Below are 17,852 nucleotides of genomic sequence, written 5' to 3' on the forward strand. Positions count from 1 at the left end.
AGATAGATAGATAGATAGATAGATAGATAGATAGATAGATAGATAGATAGATAGATAGATAGATAGATAGATAGATAGATAGATAGTATTGAACAATACTATATAATAATAATATATCATGGAAAAGTGAGGTGAGAAAATAATTGATTAGGTTATTCCACATTGTGTAGTCTTTTTGCAGAAAAGATTAACAAATTCTCTGTGCCAGTTCATTACGGCTTAGGGTGTCGTCAGCAGTGAAAGTCAAGATAATTGCCACTCATGTTCATTAATGATGAGAAGTGCTAACTCACTCTGCATCTTAGTGCATCTCTGCCGTCATGGGAGTAATTTAGCCCTTCCTGCATGACCACAGGATAATAAAATGCATTTAGGATTCGCAGAGCAGCTGTGATCAAAGCTCAGCTTTATTCTCTTATTACTAGGTAGCAGCTGGATTTATTGTAGATAAAATGAAATGGACTTATAATTAATTGAATAATCAGGAAAGGAATTTGCTACCCTGATTTAAAAAGTATATGCTGATCTGCAAGATTTTTTCCATTTTCTAGGTTTAGATGGTGGAAAGCAAGCCTGTTTCTTGGATAGGTTCTATTAGCCACTGTTACGTCTTTGTAAACTGAATTGGGGGGAAAAGCATTGAAATTCTCTGGAACTCCCCAAATCCTTGGGATTATAATGGAGGGGTTGCTAGGCTGCGATCTATAGGGCCTATTGTGAGCTCCTATATGGATTTCATGGTACAACAGGGAGCATCAGTGACCCACATTGCACTCACATTCCACTGCTTTTCAACTGGTCTTGGTTCTTTCTCTGATTAGTCTTTCCACTATTTATCTTGCTGTTCCTACATCCGTCTGTTTTACCTATTTTAAAGATGTTCATTAGCGCCGTTTAGCACCATACATTGGTTTCTTTTTACTTTACTCTTTGGATTTCTCACAAGCAAGACCCCTCAAAGACAAATGAAGCAATATTAACTGTAGGACTGAGTGGCCTGTGATTAAGAGGTTGTTGGCAGCGGTGGTTTGCAGCCAAAGGGTTTATTTACGGTATCCGCAGTCTAACAGTCCAACCTAGCAGGGGGTTGTTCCTTCAGCTGCTCTGTGTCTGCTTTTTTTTTTCTTCCAAACTGAAGCAATCATGGTGAATGTTGTAGTGTGCATATACTCTTCTTTACAACAGCTTTCTACAGTCAATGAGCTACCTCAAAGACACATCATTACATTTCTTCATACATCATTGTTGCTTTTTATGAAGAATTTGAATGCAGTAAGATAGTTTAACAACAAAAATTTGATTCTTTATGTAATCATCTTTGAAAGAGGCCTTTCTAGTACCTGAATTGATTAACATTGATCCAAACAATCAGAGAGATGATTGTAAAGCCTAGAAAAACTGTTTTGTGGTCCTTAAAAACAGTGTTGCAAGCAGAGATGGGTAGTACTTTAAGGAGTAGGTTTACTGTGCTGCACTTCTTACTTTTACTTGAGTAATGTTCTTGAAAAGTATCGCTACTCCTACTTGAGTAAAATATCTGACTACTCTGTCCTCCTGTGAGTTATTTGAACTATTCGAAAATCAGGTAAATATACGGTAAACAGTAAATATTAGCAGTGGAAAACTGTAAAAGTTTTTCTTCTGCATGAATTTGTTCTTTTATATTCATGATATTTATTTATATTCTTTAGAAATTTGAGTCTTTAAAATGCCAGAATAGAAAAAAAATCAGCTGTCAATATGCTCTATCCAGTATATTGTGGAAAGGTTTGAGTTTCATATAGTTTAATTTAATGAAAAGTCTTCTTGAAGGAATATTTGGCTATTTGATTAATAATCGACAGATTAATCGATTTGCAAAATAATCATTAGTTGCAGCCCTAGTCCTTTTGTTTTGTTTTTAAATTGAACCCACTAATGTTATTCCCCACATCCACCTCAACCATTTCAAGTAATCAGCAGAAGTTGATGCACTAAATCAAATACTAACGATGTCACACAACTTCACATGTATTTAAAGAGCTAAATGTATTTAAAGAGTAGGAATGCATGATGGTACCAATACAGAGATGAGTTATGCCCCTTTTTCACAGGATCCGCTTGACCTGCTTAAACCCAGGTGAGGTGAAGCCAGTGGAACAGAGGCACTATCTCAGTTGACATTAAGAATATCAAGTTTCATAAAAATGCTCCAGAATGACAAATAGAAACTGCATGGCCTCCTTTTATATATCTTACTGTCTTTTTAAACTGCCAAGCCATAACTTATAACAGGGCTCTACTGAGAGACAGTTTTCTTTCCTCATTCTATGCACACAGCAACAGTCATCACTATTCTTGCTGACACTTTCCTGATACGCTGTTGATAGGAGCACCAACAGAAAATGTGTTCTACTGCCTGGGAAGACTGATGAGGCTGACAGCCTTAAAGCTGACAGCCAGTATTTTAAATAAATACTCCAGGCTCTTTCTACTAAACATTTATATTTTTGAATAACAACCACAGTCACCTTTGTTGGTTTTAGGCTCAGTGTATGGTTTTTATTCATATTTTTAATAGAGTAACTCAGAACTTGAAACCAAAATGTCTCATGTCAGTACACTATGAGTTTGCCAACCTCAGCCTGACACTTGCTAAAAGTCAACCATGGGATGTGGATTGCATGCATTATTGTTGTTACCAGGCACAAAATAAATAAATTACAAATACATCAGAGTTCTAAATGATTAAAAAAACATTGCGGTTAAGCAAGAAGGTTATCAGAATTTTATAGTTTCAGATTGAATTTAAAAATTTAATTCTAGGTCTGCATAATGTTGGAATGAGCTTTGAATTATGTAAGAGATGCCCGCCTGTTCTGACACCACTATAAAGGAAAATGTAGGAGGTAGTGAAAAAATATAAATTACTTTTATGAAAGTGCCCTGACCTTGGACAAAGCCATGAAAGTGGAAAAAAATACAGCTTTTTTTTTAAAGATATGTTTTTTTTTTATATGATATAAGTGAACCTGGTTAGAGTTAGCTCTTCAGTCAAAAGCATTCAGTCCAAAATATTTATGCTTTTGTTAAAGAAACAAACCTTTCTTTTCTGTGTACATAATTTTAGAAATATCATCAAATTTTGATTGAAATTTGTAAAGTATGCTCTTTTTTTTTCAGAAAACCTTGGCTGAATGAGTGGTTGGGTCACATGATTCATTTAATACTTCATTAAAAATAACACGTCATATAGTTTTTGTTAAGCTCACTAATGAAAAAACATTAGATCGATGCCAAACTAATTTCTTTTTTAACTTTGTTCTTTTACAGTGGAGTTTACATGAAGATGGATATGGTTGAATGCAAAATACTTTTTTTTTTTTCTTCAAGTCATACTCCCAAATTTAAAGAAATAAGGGTGCTGGTATGACCATATTATTATATTAAAAATGTAAAAGTAAATATCCAAAGGTTGTATTAACCTGTATTCAATTTACACGTTACTTTTTTAATCAATAACTGCCAGACAAACAGTTCGGCACCAAAATACGTGTAATAGATTTAGGGCTGGAATTTTAGCAGATTGATTGATCTGTTGATTATTTTTTCGATTAATCGATTAAAAATTGGACAGCCAAAGGTTCCTTAACGAAGTTTTTTGTGTGAAATGAAATCAGGTAAAACTAAAACTGGAGGAGTTTTGGATAGAGCATATTGACAGATGAAAAAGTTTTTTTATTTTTATTTATTTATTTATTTTTTTACAATTTTGGTATTTTTACTGCTATAAGTGGGTTGCTCTGTCAGCTAAAGGCATGTTTAAGAGCCTCTATACTCCAGTTAAAGATTAATCAATTACTAAATTAGTTGAGTACTATATCATCACTATATCAATCCCAATAATTCTTTCAGCTTTAAACAGATTACATAATCTACTGTAGGAAACAGGTGGATATTCATGAGTGTAAGTTTTAACAGTTGAATTTAGTTAGTATAAAAACCTCTACTGTATACATTTCATTAATATGTTTAAGGAGGGCTGTTAGACCTAATGACTTGATAAACAGTAAAAAAAAATTAAGACCCAATTCTATTGTTTTTAAACTGAGTTTTAGTAGAAATGCAATAGCTTACACTGCAGTAACTTATACTATTTATATCTTTAACAAACCAGAAACTGCAGTTTACCTGCCACCACTTTACTGTAAATAAGAAGTATAAGCTGAAAGACACCATCTCTGAAACTATGGTCAGCAGCACTGGAGACCCCTGGTTACAGTGCTGGCCCCTGTCCTCTTCACTTCATTCACCTTCTGTCCCAACGCTGAGCTGTGTCACATACAGAAGTATGCAGATGACACAGCCATTGTGGGGTGTATCAGGGTCAACAGAAAGGGGGAGTACAGGAGTCTGGTGGCGGTTTTTTCGCCACCTGTTGCCGCACCAACCACCTGGAGCTCAACATCTCCAATACGAAGGAGCTGGTCGGAGACTTTGGGATGAGTTGACCAAAGACTAAGCCTGTACTACCAGAGGGGGCTGATTTGAGGCTGTGGATTCATACAAATACCTGGAGGTGTGCCTAATAATAAGCTGGACTGGTCAACACACACCAACGACCTGCGCGGGAAGACACAGAGCAGGATGTACTTCCTGAGGAGACTGATGTCATTCAACATTTTTAATAAGCTGTTGGAGGTGTTCTACCAGTCTATCCTCTTCTACACCGTGGTGTGCTGGGGGAGCAGCACGTCCATGGGGGACACCTCCAGACTGGGCAAACTGGTGAGGCGAGCCCACTCTGTGATTGGCAGGAAGCTGGTCCCTCTGGGGACGGTGGTAGAGACAAGGACACTTAACAGACTGCTGGACATTATCAACAATGCTCTCTTCACCACTCAGAGGAGCCTGATCAGTGGGAAATTGTCTTTGCCAAATGCAGGACCAACAGACTGCTGAAGTCTTTTGTTCCCCAAGCCATTGAGCCGTACAACTCCTCACTTGGGGGAAGGAGGAGGTGATAGGAAGAGGGACAAGGGTCAGCAACCCCCCTCCTTGGACATCTTATTGAGTGATGTGTCATGTAGATCCATGACACATCACTGTGACCTGTACTCTCAGGTGGGATGGCCTTCCCTCTCTGCGAGAAGTCAGTGTCATTGGTACACTTTTATTTACATGGACCTTCTTGGAATACTGCCCTCTTACATTTGTACCTTATTTACACAGAAAAGCATGGCTTCTTCTGCCCTGAGATCCAACGATCAGCCTTTTGCTCACTGTTCCTTTTTCCCACACAGAACTAGGGAAGAAAGCCTTTAGTTACCCAGCTCATTGTACATGGAATCTTTCACAAAGAAACTGGAAATTGACTGAGTTTTTATCTTTAAATGCTTTTTAGTTGAACGTGAAAGAATTTGAAGCAGCCTCAATGATCTGTAATTGTTTTTACTTGGTATGCGTTTTTTTTTTTTTTTTTATGTACCTGTCATTTATTTTAATTTAATATTTTTCTTATGTAACTTTGCTGCCTCTTGGCCAGGACCCCCTTGAAAAAGATGTTTTAAATCTCAATGGGGATTTTTTTTCCTGGTTAAATAAAGGTTAAATAAAAAAAAATGCATGACCTATTGTCACTCATATGCAATATTCTCTCACTGTGCAATAACAAATGCCAACTACTGTGGCATTTGTTATTGCAGTACATCTCTGGTCAGTACATCTCTGCAGTGCAATTGCAATAACCCAAGTCAATTACTGTGTAGTCTTCCTTTAGCTTTCTAGTGTGCAGATATTTTATATCTAAGGGAAATATATATCTCAGGACATTACAACTTTTTTTTTTTAATGCTTTTTTGTACTATATACGCTCTTTTTATATTGTGTCATATTTTTGTCTTTGATGGCATCTTGCTTTAACTCTTTGTAATCTATATAAGCTACTGGAACCACAATTTCCCACGAGGAGTAATCCCAAGGGATAAATAAAGTTGAGTCTATAAGTATATGTATATATAAGTCACCTGAAATCTCTCCTTTATTTTTTACCATCCACTGTATACTGTATATCTGGATGCACTGTATATACATAATGCACCGTTTCCACCTCCTGTTTGTTTATAAAAGCCGATGTCACAAGTGAATTTCTCCATTGTGAGATCAATAAAGTTCTATTCTAAAAGGATAGTTCCTTTTTTATACATCCTTATCCCTCTTATGAACCTTTAATATCACCATTTGGATGCAGAAACCCTCAGTTAGTGAATGAAGGAATGTTTAAATGGCATGTTCTGTCCTGAAATGACTGCTTGCATTAATATCTGTCTTTGCATTAAGAATCTTAATATATTGATGTTTTTGTCATCTGTTTGGCTAGCTGAGCCCCCCCTCCCATAAAAATCTTTATCCTGCTCTGTAACCGCTCCTTGAATGAAGTCAGCTCATTAGAAGCTCACACTACCAGATCCACACAAGGAATTACTGCTTCATTGACTTCATGAGCTGCCTTTAATAAAGACAAATGAATATGAACTTCAGATCTGAAATATTCCTTTCATCTTATGGTAGCATTATTCCATTTTCCAGCACGTTCACCTCCCCTTTCCTCCATTTTAGTGTCTCTGGTGTGTCTCTGCTTTTCACCCCTGTTTTCCATTTAATCAGCTCTCAGAGGACTCGAGTCTGGATAATTAGTGACTGAAACTTTAATCACCATGGATTTAGAGCCGGGAGAGACTGGCTTTTCAAAAGGACACAAGCAGAATATAATCATAAATATAAAGCATTGTTAAACAACAAAAACTCCTTTTGTAAATGAAAACACTCATTTGCTAAACAAAAAAAAGGCAATTGAAGCATTGAAGGCACATGCTGGGCTAATAGTTGCATAGCAGCATTGGGTAGCTTGATAATAAGACTGCATTTCCCAGGAGGTTTATAAATGCTGCTACCTGTACCAAACCTGCTCTTACCAGCTCTTCAAACCTCCAAACATCTGTTTCATTCTTTTCTCCTGCTAGTTGTGGTCTCTGTAATATTTCTTTTATTTTTTAGTCTCAATTTTCAATTTTTATTACTCATTAATATTACTGAAGGACATGAGTGTTAACAACAGAACTACATCCTGTTTAACACATCTATGAGAATAAAATTGTAAATCACTTGGCTGCTTAAGAACCATGTCTTCTGTTGGAGTTGTTTGACATGATACAAAAAAAAAAAAATGTGCATGTGAGTAAAAAATATAAATTGTTTCCAGAAAAAGAAATCCAATTTTTTGGTTTATATTTTCTCTAGATTGCAAAAAAAGAAAAATGTATAAAACATTTATGGTGTCTTTTGGCTCAGTGTTTACTGATCACTATTTAAAAAAAAAAAAAAAATTGAAGATTTGTGATGCCCTTTTTTCTTATCAGATTTTTAAAAGCATTACCGGTATTTTAAATTGTATAGTTTATGAGTATATCTACAGATACGCAATATTAGAATTTTGACAGATATTCAACATGCCAAGATTTCATATTTCCTCTGGCCGATTCACTAGACTTCCTTATAGAAACTTTAGAGTTTTCTGCCTCCTGTTCTGTGTAGTCATTGCACATAGCATAGCATTATTTGAGTGTGCATGGCATGCGAGTGCAGCAGGCACAATCCTCATTTTTTTTATCACAAAAAATTTGCTTTTTATTCTGGTTGATGCACTAAATGATGATGATGCTAAAAATCCTTTCAGGGGGACTCAGTGAAATACTCTTGAAAATCAAAATTTCAAGCCATTACTTTGGTAAAATTCTAAAAATATGTTTAATTTGATGGCAAGAATTAAGGTCAATGTAATAACAAGAAACAGCCAATTGCCCTCATATACTCTGTACTGTTACTAGCAATATCTTTGCTGAATAGCTGGATATGAATCTTGTGCTTCGAGACCTCTTTAATGGATGGGGGACTCCGTTTCTAAGGGGTATGCAAGTGATCAAAAACGGTAACTTATATAAATAATATAATAAAGGGTTAAACTTATTAATGCTTCAGTGTTTTTTCCCCTGCTGAGAATAATTTCCATTAGATATTAGAGTTAAAATACAACAGTAATGTTAATTTAGTGCAAAGTGCTTTGAATTAGCTAGAAAAACACTATTCATTTAGTCTGTTTAACATTTTATTTTATCTTGCATAGAAAAACAGATGACAAGCCAACATTTGCCTCAGTACTATTACAGAAGGAAGTATTTACTTAGGATTTAGTTTTGCGATATATTAGAAAAAATATTTTTCTAATATAACAGCTAAGTGGAGGTTAGCTTGAAAACAAGCAGATTTCTCCACACTTCAGCAAATTAAAGTCCTCAACCAGCTCAAAAAAACATTATAAAGCTTTTAAACACCTAATTACATCTGTAATAAAGATTATCTATCTAGCTTTTCAATCTGAAAAACTCACATGAAGAGAAAAGACCATTAGGAGACATTTATTGATACAATTACTTTGTCCTTGGCGCTCAGACCTCGGCAAGAAACATAGCGCTTAACTTTGCTTTATGGGGAGATCTAGTGGATTGCGTGGGCTGATACTAGAGCTTCACTCAGGGACCTGGAGGCATGATGAGCAAGCATGAAGCGACAGTGGAGAGGAAAAACACCCCGTTGGGAAGCAACCTCTGGCAGAACCAGGCTCAACATGTCGGTCTTCTGCTGGACCGGTTGAAATTACACAGGGAACGCAGTAAGAGTCCAGGAGGAATGACACTCTGATGAAGCTTTAGCTACGATGGTGGAGAAGGGGCTGGAGGTGGGTTGAAACAGTTTCATCTGAATGAAGTCACACAGGAACAGACAGTGCGTATCGGAGGCCTTTTAAGATGAACCTTGGATGCCGATTGGCTTTCGTGGAGGTGTGGTTCAAAGCTGATTGGCTGTGTCACAGGTGGATGTATGAAAAGCAAAACTTCCGCCTAGGCTCCATATTTCAGTAGCACAACAATTAAAAGTGAGGAGAAAAGATAAGTAATGTAACACACAAAAAAAGTCATTTAAAAAAAGAATAAATGACTGATAAAAAATGAAAGGAAAGCTAGCATCACCCACACAGAAACTCAGCTTTAACAGTGTAATACAAACTTATGTTATTGTATGTAATGGCATAGTGGCTGTTGATATAACCGACTTTGATTAGAAAATATATAAAAGAAAGAATTCCTCATAGAATAATTAAAACCGTGCTAGCTGTAAAGGTACATGTTATATCTCCTCACTAGTCTAAAAAGGGAACCTCTTGCTAAATGTGTTTGAAAGTGTTTTTTGAAAAAAAAAGGGCTATTTTTACCCAGCAACTGGCCTCCAAACCGTAAGATTATATTCAGCTGCTCCTCATTCATTTTAAAAATGTGGTTTGAATCGTGCAGGTGTTACAGCAGAGGCAGTGCATAATGTTTACAATTGAAGGTCCATGCTTGTCGTCTCATTCATGTAACAGTGCTCCCTAGTGGGATGCACGAAGCACTCTCTTTATGATCACTTTGGCTTAGATTTATGTTCAAATTCACCCTATTCACTCTATTTCCAGTTCTTATATGAAAGCTAATCTATTAATTTGCTGTTACCAGAAGAAAATGACAAATATGAGGATAAATGAAGGTTATTTGAAACATATGTTAATTAAATGTGCATTTGGTTGTTGAGTCCCCAAGCAAAGCAGTCTTCTCTCAGCTGAATTAGATTAGTTTTAGCTTGTGATGGTCCCACTGAAAGCCTTCATGGATTATATCTACAGAGATTCTAAGTGTGCTTCTTGTTTAACTTGACGCCTGATTTGATTTGACAGACCAGTCGTGTAAGGTGCCTCTGCAGACTTTTAGGTCAGCTGACGAGGCGAAACATGTTATTGACTAAGTGCATGTACTTAGCAGGCACAATAAAGATAATCACACAGCTTGGATGTTTTTCCTCATTAATTGAGAATTTTTCATAGGTTTGATGTCCCTTTCCTTAAAATCTACTCCTTTAAGTAGTTTTTTGTTGTTGTTTTTTTGGCATTAGTAAATCAAACTATCTCGTAGTTGACTTTAGAAGAGAAAGTATGTTGAGCAATTTGTTCTCCTGAAAAAACAAAGAAAGAAGAACGAGTGCTGCTGTTGATGTTTTTTAATTATTGAAGTAGAGAAAATACCTGCATATAAATATATAGTGCCTTCCAAACGTATTCCTACCGTTCCTACAAATTTTAAGCTTAGGTTGACTGATCTAGTGATAAAATCTTTAGTCATTCATTCTACAAATGTGGACTCTGGTGGAAGAGTGACAAAGAAAAAGTGAAACTAATTTATAGTTTGGAAACATGGGGAAAATGGCTCTGGGAAGGTGAGACCAAGATTGAGTCTGTTAGCCTAAATGCTAAAAGCTACACCAACCGGAACATCCACACCACTGTTCACCATGGTAGTGACAGTATGATGCTGTGGGACAGTAAAGCTGGATAAACCTTATTAGATTACAGATGGAGCTGGAGGGAAATCATGAAGAAGCCTTTTTAGAAGCTGTAAAAGACTTTGAACATGGTTGATCAGCTCCTAGATGACCAGTCTATCTGAAATTTATATATTTTAGCAGGACACTGGAAAATTAAGATCCACTGTGGTTTAACAGTCCAACGCTGAGTAAAAATGAACAATGTAGGCATCTCAGATTTAGTTTACTCATTCCTTTTAGACCCACTCGGATACACTAATGTGTCTGTTATTTTCTTTTCCAGTATGAATTCAAAGCCAAGAACATCAAGAAGAAGAAGGTCAGCATTGTGGTGTCTGTAGATGGAGTCAAAGTAGCACTGAGGAAAAAACAGAAGGTGAGTCAGTAGGAGTAAACTCTACAATATGAAGGTGTTACATTTTATCCAGCCTTAACAGCGCTGATGTGTACCCAAACAGAGAAAAGAGTGGACATGGGATGAGAGCAAGATGTTGATCATGCAGGATCCAATATACAGGTCAGCTACAAGCTCAAACTGTCAGATGGAAACTTCCATCCTGACTTTATTTATTTAATATACAGTTTGTTGGTCTTTGATTTACAATATGAATCTGTTATATTGAATTATGTTTAATGCATTAATCTAAGGTGTTCTTTCATGTTTTTAAGCATTTATGACTCATTTCTAAGCAACTACAGGACACACGAACATGACCATTAATCTCAAATTTTTAAACTATGCCTACACTAAGTTATCTGCAAACGGGAACTAATGTATTCACAACAGTAAATGTTTTTCTGTGTGCTGTAAAGAGTAAGATCTCTTCCACTTTGGTCTACCATTATTTAGGCCATTGTTTTAAATTATGAGTATTTAAAAAGTCAGTCTTTATGATTTTATTCCACTCAGCATGCCTACCGGCTTTCATCATTTACAGGATTTTTTACGTATCTCACGACTCCCAAGACTTGAAGATCTTCAGCTACATTGCAAGAGATGGCTCCAGTAATTCGTTCAGGTGTAACGTCTTCAAATCTAAAAAGAAGGTACAATTTGCCCCACGGTGCAATCTCCTAAAACACATTTAGGTGCTTATTGATGACAGAGAAAGTGGGTAAACATTTCAAGATGTTCATCCACAGGCTGCAGAAGGTTAAAGTCGCTGTATACATAATGGACTAGAGTGTTTTCTGGTTCACGAATGCTGTCTATTTTTATTTTATTTTTGTTACAGAAACATTTAAGATTTTCCAGCAAATGGAATAATAGAAAAATGAAAAAAATCACATGCTTAAGGTACTTTTTAACTGGTAAAACTGGTGATGCCATTATTTCTTGGAAAGAAGCTATCCAAGCCTTGTGCTACTCGGATGACCCTCACTGGAGTTTGCTATAATGTTACAGGTTTACTGCCTTTTCCAGACTTTTACAGATATCAGACCCTCATTGGTTTCATTTCTTGAAGGGACTGTTCTGTTATAATATCTTTTACCCTTCTTCATGTTGTCAGATAGGTTCTATTTAATTGTTATCTTGACTCTACTGGTCTGGCCGTCACCATGTTTGCTTTTTGTGAATTCAAATAAAAAACATGGTTAATCACAGTTAGTCATTAATCCTGGTGGGTTATTACAATTTTAACATCAGAACCTGTTGGTTTGAATTTTTTTTTTTTTTTTTACTTTATAACAGAAATAAATGTAAGAAGTTGATGCTCTTTGCCTTATGTTAAAATTAGTCAAAAATAGAAGAAATCTATCAGCGGACAATTACTTTTTTCTCTTCATTTTCAATTTTGCCTCCTTTTGGAATCCATTTTCTGATCATGACTTTTCGGTTATCCATTTTGAGTTTTTAAATAATCTGGATTTCAATTTCTGTTGGCTCAGTTAATATCAATTCACTTAGCAGAACTACAGCCTACAGTGCAGTGCATACAAAGGAGCTGTGTTAAATGACAAGGCATACAAATGCATATTACAGAAAAGGATCATTGTCTTTGCTCAGATATCCAGTATTTCCCTAGTAGTCAGCTCTCCCACAGCAGTGTTATTCATATTTTATTCTTCTATAAAAATAGATTAGCTGAGTAGATAAATGTGTTGCATCTTTCTTCTGTAGTGTTTCATACAGCATATTCTGTTCACTTTTGAATGCCTCTCTATGCTAGCTGGGACCTAACTCTTCCCTCCTCCTCAGACTCAGGCTATGCGTATTGTGCGAACAGTGGGTCAGGCATTTGAGGTGTGCCATAAGCTGAGTTTGCAGCATGCTGAGAAGGACGCTGATGGACAACCAGATGGAGAGAGTGATAAGTCAACGGAGGAGCCCAGCAGCTACGGTGAGGACTTAATTGTATCTTAACAGCACCAAGAAATTGTAAAAAACCACATTAATGAACCTAAATGTATTACCGCCGGGGAATTGATGAGATGTCATGATCTGATGATATTAAAATGTAAAAACACATTCTGTGGAGGGGAAGGTTGTCAGGCAAAACGCTTTCCAGTTGCCATAGGATTGACCTTGTCTGACAAACCTAGCAGATAAATCACCTGGTAGAAGTTACTTATCATAAATACTAAGACAAGTCATGAAAGGTTTATATATGAGAGCCAACAATTTTATATCAACTCCTCAGGATAAGTTGATGCACAGATGGGCAAATGAAGAGACCTCCCCGTGTGTCTTCATCTGAAGACTTGCTGTGTCTGTTAGGCTGTAGGGCTGAAAGACCACAGCCATCAAGAAGCAGTTCTCTCAGTGTAATACATGTTTGTATTTATACTTTTACTTTGATAGAACTTCAATTTTAACTGCTTATCCTAAATGGCCATTGTTGCATTTAGAGGAAAAGCATTCCAGCTGTGAAGGGTGGCAGCAATCCTGTTACCGGTATTATTGGTATTTTGCTGGTGGAGGGGCTGCTGCACTGCACAAAGTGATCTCTGCCCCGAGGGAAAAACTTGATGTGGAAATATTCTAACAAAATTACAAACAATCTAGCCTGGTAAACCAGACTAAATGTGAGATTAAATGTGTAATGTAGTCTGGCCCCGATGAATTAGACATCGGAAGATAGTTGATGAGAACAAACCTGCAGGCTTTGTAATCTGTTATTGTGGGCAACAAGTCTTAAGATGTTCGGTTACAGTTTGTAGGGAACAAGGAAACATTACTTTGACTCAGATGCAACTTCAATCCAAATTTAAAAGCATGTGAAAGGTTCTTATGTAAGAGTTTCTTTACATATTCACAAACAAAAATACTCTATGTATCCAGCTTTTTTGCATAATTCAGCAGGCTTTAAGTGTTATTTCAAGAAATGGAGAAGGTTTTCTTTAGAGACCAGACCAAAAAAAAAATCCAAGGAACTTTTTGCATGTAAATCAAATAGAAGAAAGCTGGGAGCCACTCTGAAGACCTCCAGGTCAAAAACAACTACTACTAAAGTTTTATATTGACCTAGAAGACCAAAAGACAGGAAGACCCCGCACAAAATATAACAACTATTTATAGAAGTTATATATATAAATGTAACTTTTTTTCTGATCTCTTTAGCTGTAATGTTCAGATAGATTCATTTTTACTGATCTGTTTAATCAAGTGACAGAAATGCTGTAATTTTATCACAGTATGGATTATGTTGTGATGTGAGCACCTGTTGGGAACATCTGACACGCATGCAGTGACACAATGAGTCCTCATCAAATTCACCAGCCTCAGCTTGAGATTAGTGATTACCTCTGAACCTGTCAGCGTTTTCATCTACCTAGTTTGTTGTGAAACAAATAAAAGTTTCTTGTTTATACATAATTCACTTGAGTGATCTGACCTGGATATTAAGCCCCCCTGAGGCAAATGGTACCTTTTTGTTTTATTCTCAGCCAGAAACTGAAAAAGACTGAGGTTCTTTGCAAAGCTGTCTTTTTGAGACCTCAGAAGCTTTGAATAAATGTATTTTTCATCTCTTTAAACCTCAGCTGCTCAATGAAAAAACAAGCAACAAGCATAAAAGCGGCTTAAGGATTTTGGCTAATTGTGTGTCTTTGATTTTTTATTATCATTTTAAATCTTTATTTCAGGTGGATGTGCAAAAAACTATTTTTTATGAATACATGGTGGTATTAGAAACTTGACATTCTACTATTAGTGTCATATTGATTAAATAGCTGTCACAAGCAAGGATTCGCCTTTTAAGGGCACTTTAACCCCGAAATGTTGGTTTCCTTTTGAACGCGGCTTTTGAAATGCCTAATTGAAGCTAATACTACAGTAAAATTTTACCAGCTTATTATTCTTGAGCAGTTATCAAATAGAAAAAGCAAAGATGCCCAGTAAAGCAGGATAATGCACAAAAATAAGGAAAAACAAATACTGTAGACTTAAATGCCCTTTGAAACTGGTGTCTGTGGGCTGAACCTAAACTGAGCTAATAGCTGTAATTTACTGAGTGAAGCCCTGTTTCCAAGGCATTACAAAGCTCTTCATCATGTCTAGGCAAATTACTTTATTTTTGCGCTTATAAAAGCTTTCAACAATCTTGTCATCTATGTTAAACCTTTGAGTTTTGACTGGTTTAATCTCACTTGTTTTAGCTTTTAAAGGACCTTTGGGAATTTTCACCAGAGTTTAGCACATAAGGAAGAATCCAAAGTGAAATCTTTTTCTTTGTCAGCTCATAAACTCACAGGAAGTGAACAAGATGAAGAAGATGAAGGCCTACATGACAGAGGGAGTGGAGCAGGAGGAGGAGATTCTCTGGTTGGTGGTACACTGTGCGAGAAGACAGTCAGTGAGATTCTGCAGAGCCTGACTGAACTGAACGTGGTGAAACCAGGCCTGACTATCATGGTAAGATACTTGAGAACACATATGCACGCTTTGAAATGGTAGAGCTACATCAGCAAACATATGATAGGTTTTCTTAAATTTGAATATTCGGTCCTCTTCTACAACACTGTATAATTGTTAATTGGATAGTAAGAAGACTTTCTATGGAGTCCATGCAGAAACGGGACATGTCGCACAGGAGAATGTAACGGACAGTATAAAGTATTAACAGAGAGTGCAGCTGAATAGAGAGCAGTTTAATGGAAGAATCCAGAGGTGGGCAATGAAACATAGGGGCTTAAATACTGGAGCTGGGTTGGAGAAATAACTAGCAAACAACAAAAGGAGTCAAAGTAGCTGCAGGGCAGCTATAATAGGAATAAAAAAAACACAGAAGCTGAGAGAGGGAGACTAATTATGAGCTGAATATGGACACAAATAACAAAAAAAAACAACTATCAATCAAGGGGCACAGATGTACAGAGACAAAACAGAAATAACACTAAATATCCAAAAAAGCCTAAAGTGGCCTAAATGAACAAAGGGAACAACAAAAAAATGGAGGCAAGTAAAAAAAAAACAGAAGCAACCTGGAGATCATGACTCATCTATATCAACTCACTTTGTTGCTGGTTATATAACATATGAGGAGAAGGCAATGTATAAGAAAAAAAACAGCAACAAAAATCAACAAAATACAGAGAATTTATAACACAGGATTTCTTACATGTCGAAACACCTTTAATTGCAGTAATTCACTGGTTTAGCAATGTATTTATAAAGTTCTGCAACTACAGGGTTCTTTATAATTTACGTAGAATATTGAAAACCAATAATTACTTTGCATTTTTTCTAAAAAGAGATAACCTTCAGCCTTAACTTCCCCCTAAAGCGCATGAAAATAATTTTGATCAACTTTTGGCTAAAGATATTAAACAATTAGGAGTGGAATTTTTCTAATGGCCTAATTAAAAAACAAAAATATTTTTAAACTGAATGGTACAATTTACCACAAACAAGTATTAGGATTAATCTTTGTATTGATTTTAATTTCAAAGAATAGATCATAGGGTTCCCGATATTTAATTTCAGTTTGTTCATGTTTAATCAGCATCAGGCAGCAACTGAAGAGGAACAAGAGTTCTAGCATTTAGCACATCCAGAACTCTAATCAAAACATACCGGTAATGCTTCTTCCACATCTAGAAAACAAGGGTTTTTAAAACTTACTACTTAGAACCTCATTAGTTTAAACGTGATTTAAAAAGGGGGATGTAGTTTTCTAATCTTTTAAACATCTAAATTATATATTTGGCGAAGTTTGCATTAGATAATGCATAATAAGCAATTCTGTATTTTGTACTTTTGAAAAAAGGAAGAAAATAGTTTGTTTTGATAACATTTTGGATCAGCTCTGTAGAACACATTTAAAGGTCTGCCACACACAAAAAAACCCTCTCATTTACTGTAAACATTATTCAGACAGCAAAGAGTGCACATTTTCACATACATAAACTTCCAAAAAAGACCTTTTAAAACAGATGGTCAGTTAATTAAAGCCTCTAAGTTGGGTTTGACCTTCTAAATGTATGAACCAGATATGTATTAGGTTCAAAAGAAAGCTTAATTAAACAAAATGAATGTTTTTCAAACTTGCAGTAAAGGTATATTTGCCAAGATCATTTAATCAGGTCTATTGTTCTGCAACAAGTTTTATTTTGCAAAGCCATATGCATGGACATGCAAAAGTATTTATTCACTTGGAACTGTTTCCCGCTTTCATGTTACAACAAAAAGGTGTTTTTTTATGGAATTCACGTGTTTGAGCAACACAAAGTAGACCATCATTTTTAAGTAGAAATAAAAAAGATGTTTTCATTTTTTCAGTTGATATTTTTCATTTTTACCAGAATCTCTTTTAACACAGTTAACTTGTGCAAAATTATAATTTTGTATTACAAAAAAGAGGGAGGTTCTTAATACATGTATTTTCTTTTGGTTAATGTGTTTTAATTGCTAAGATGAGGCATGTTCAAGATCAACATTAGTTGTTCATGTTGAACATGCCTGTTTTTGTTGGGTTCTGTTCCCCTCTAGTGGTTAAATTTGGGCATTACAAAAGGGCATCCACTTGTTTTATACACTGGCAGAAAGACAAACGGCAAAAATAGATTCCATGTGTTTTTATGCATGGATGCTGTCTCACTCAGCACCCCCACCTAAGAGATACACATAAGTTTCTCAGTGAGATCCAGCATATTAAGCAGAATTATCTTTCTCCGTCCATCCTTGTGCTGACGTAGTGAGCTGCAGGGACTGTCCTTTTTCCGCTGCAGATCATCAGGTAAATCATTTTAAAGTGCCCATGGGGAACACTGGTAGACAATTGGACCAGAGGTTTTTATACATAGGATATGATATGGATCTCTGATTATTCTCTTTATTGTAATTTTGAAAAGAACATCTCAGATCAGATCTTTAAATCTCCAAGGACAGGGAAGCTAGTAAGCTTTTGGGAACTGAAAGCACATATCTTAAAAACCACAGTGTTTTTTTTTTTGTTTTTTGT

The 17,852-nt window shown here is 36.0% G+C and overlaps 1 protein-coding gene across 1 annotated transcript in view; it reads left to right on the forward strand.

The window, feature by feature from the left end:
* Positions 1-4,626: 4,626 nt before the first annotated feature.
* LOC107089753 (capon-like protein) overlaps positions 4,627-17,852 on the forward strand; it is a 35,304-nt gene continuing 22,078 nt past the window's right edge. Inside the window, exons 1-7 of the mRNA XM_015382704.1 lie at positions 4,627-4,897; positions 5,104-5,144; positions 10,733-10,825; positions 10,908-10,966; positions 11,388-11,496; positions 12,650-12,791; positions 15,129-15,304. Coding sequence (XP_015238190.1) covers positions 4,627-4,897; positions 5,104-5,144; positions 10,733-10,825; positions 10,908-10,966; positions 11,388-11,496; positions 12,650-12,791; positions 15,129-15,304 — 891 coding nt within the window. The remainder of the gene's footprint in view (positions 4,898-5,103; positions 5,145-10,732; positions 10,826-10,907; positions 10,967-11,387; positions 11,497-12,649; positions 12,792-15,128; positions 15,305-17,852) is intronic.

Source organism: Cyprinodon variegatus, unplaced genomic scaffold, assembly GCF_000732505.1.
Source record: "Cyprinodon variegatus isolate N-32 unplaced genomic scaffold, C_variegatus-1.0 Scaffold264, whole genome shotgun sequence".
NCBI classification, from domain to species: Eukaryota; Metazoa; Chordata; class Actinopteri; order Cyprinodontiformes; family Cyprinodontidae; genus Cyprinodon; species Cyprinodon variegatus.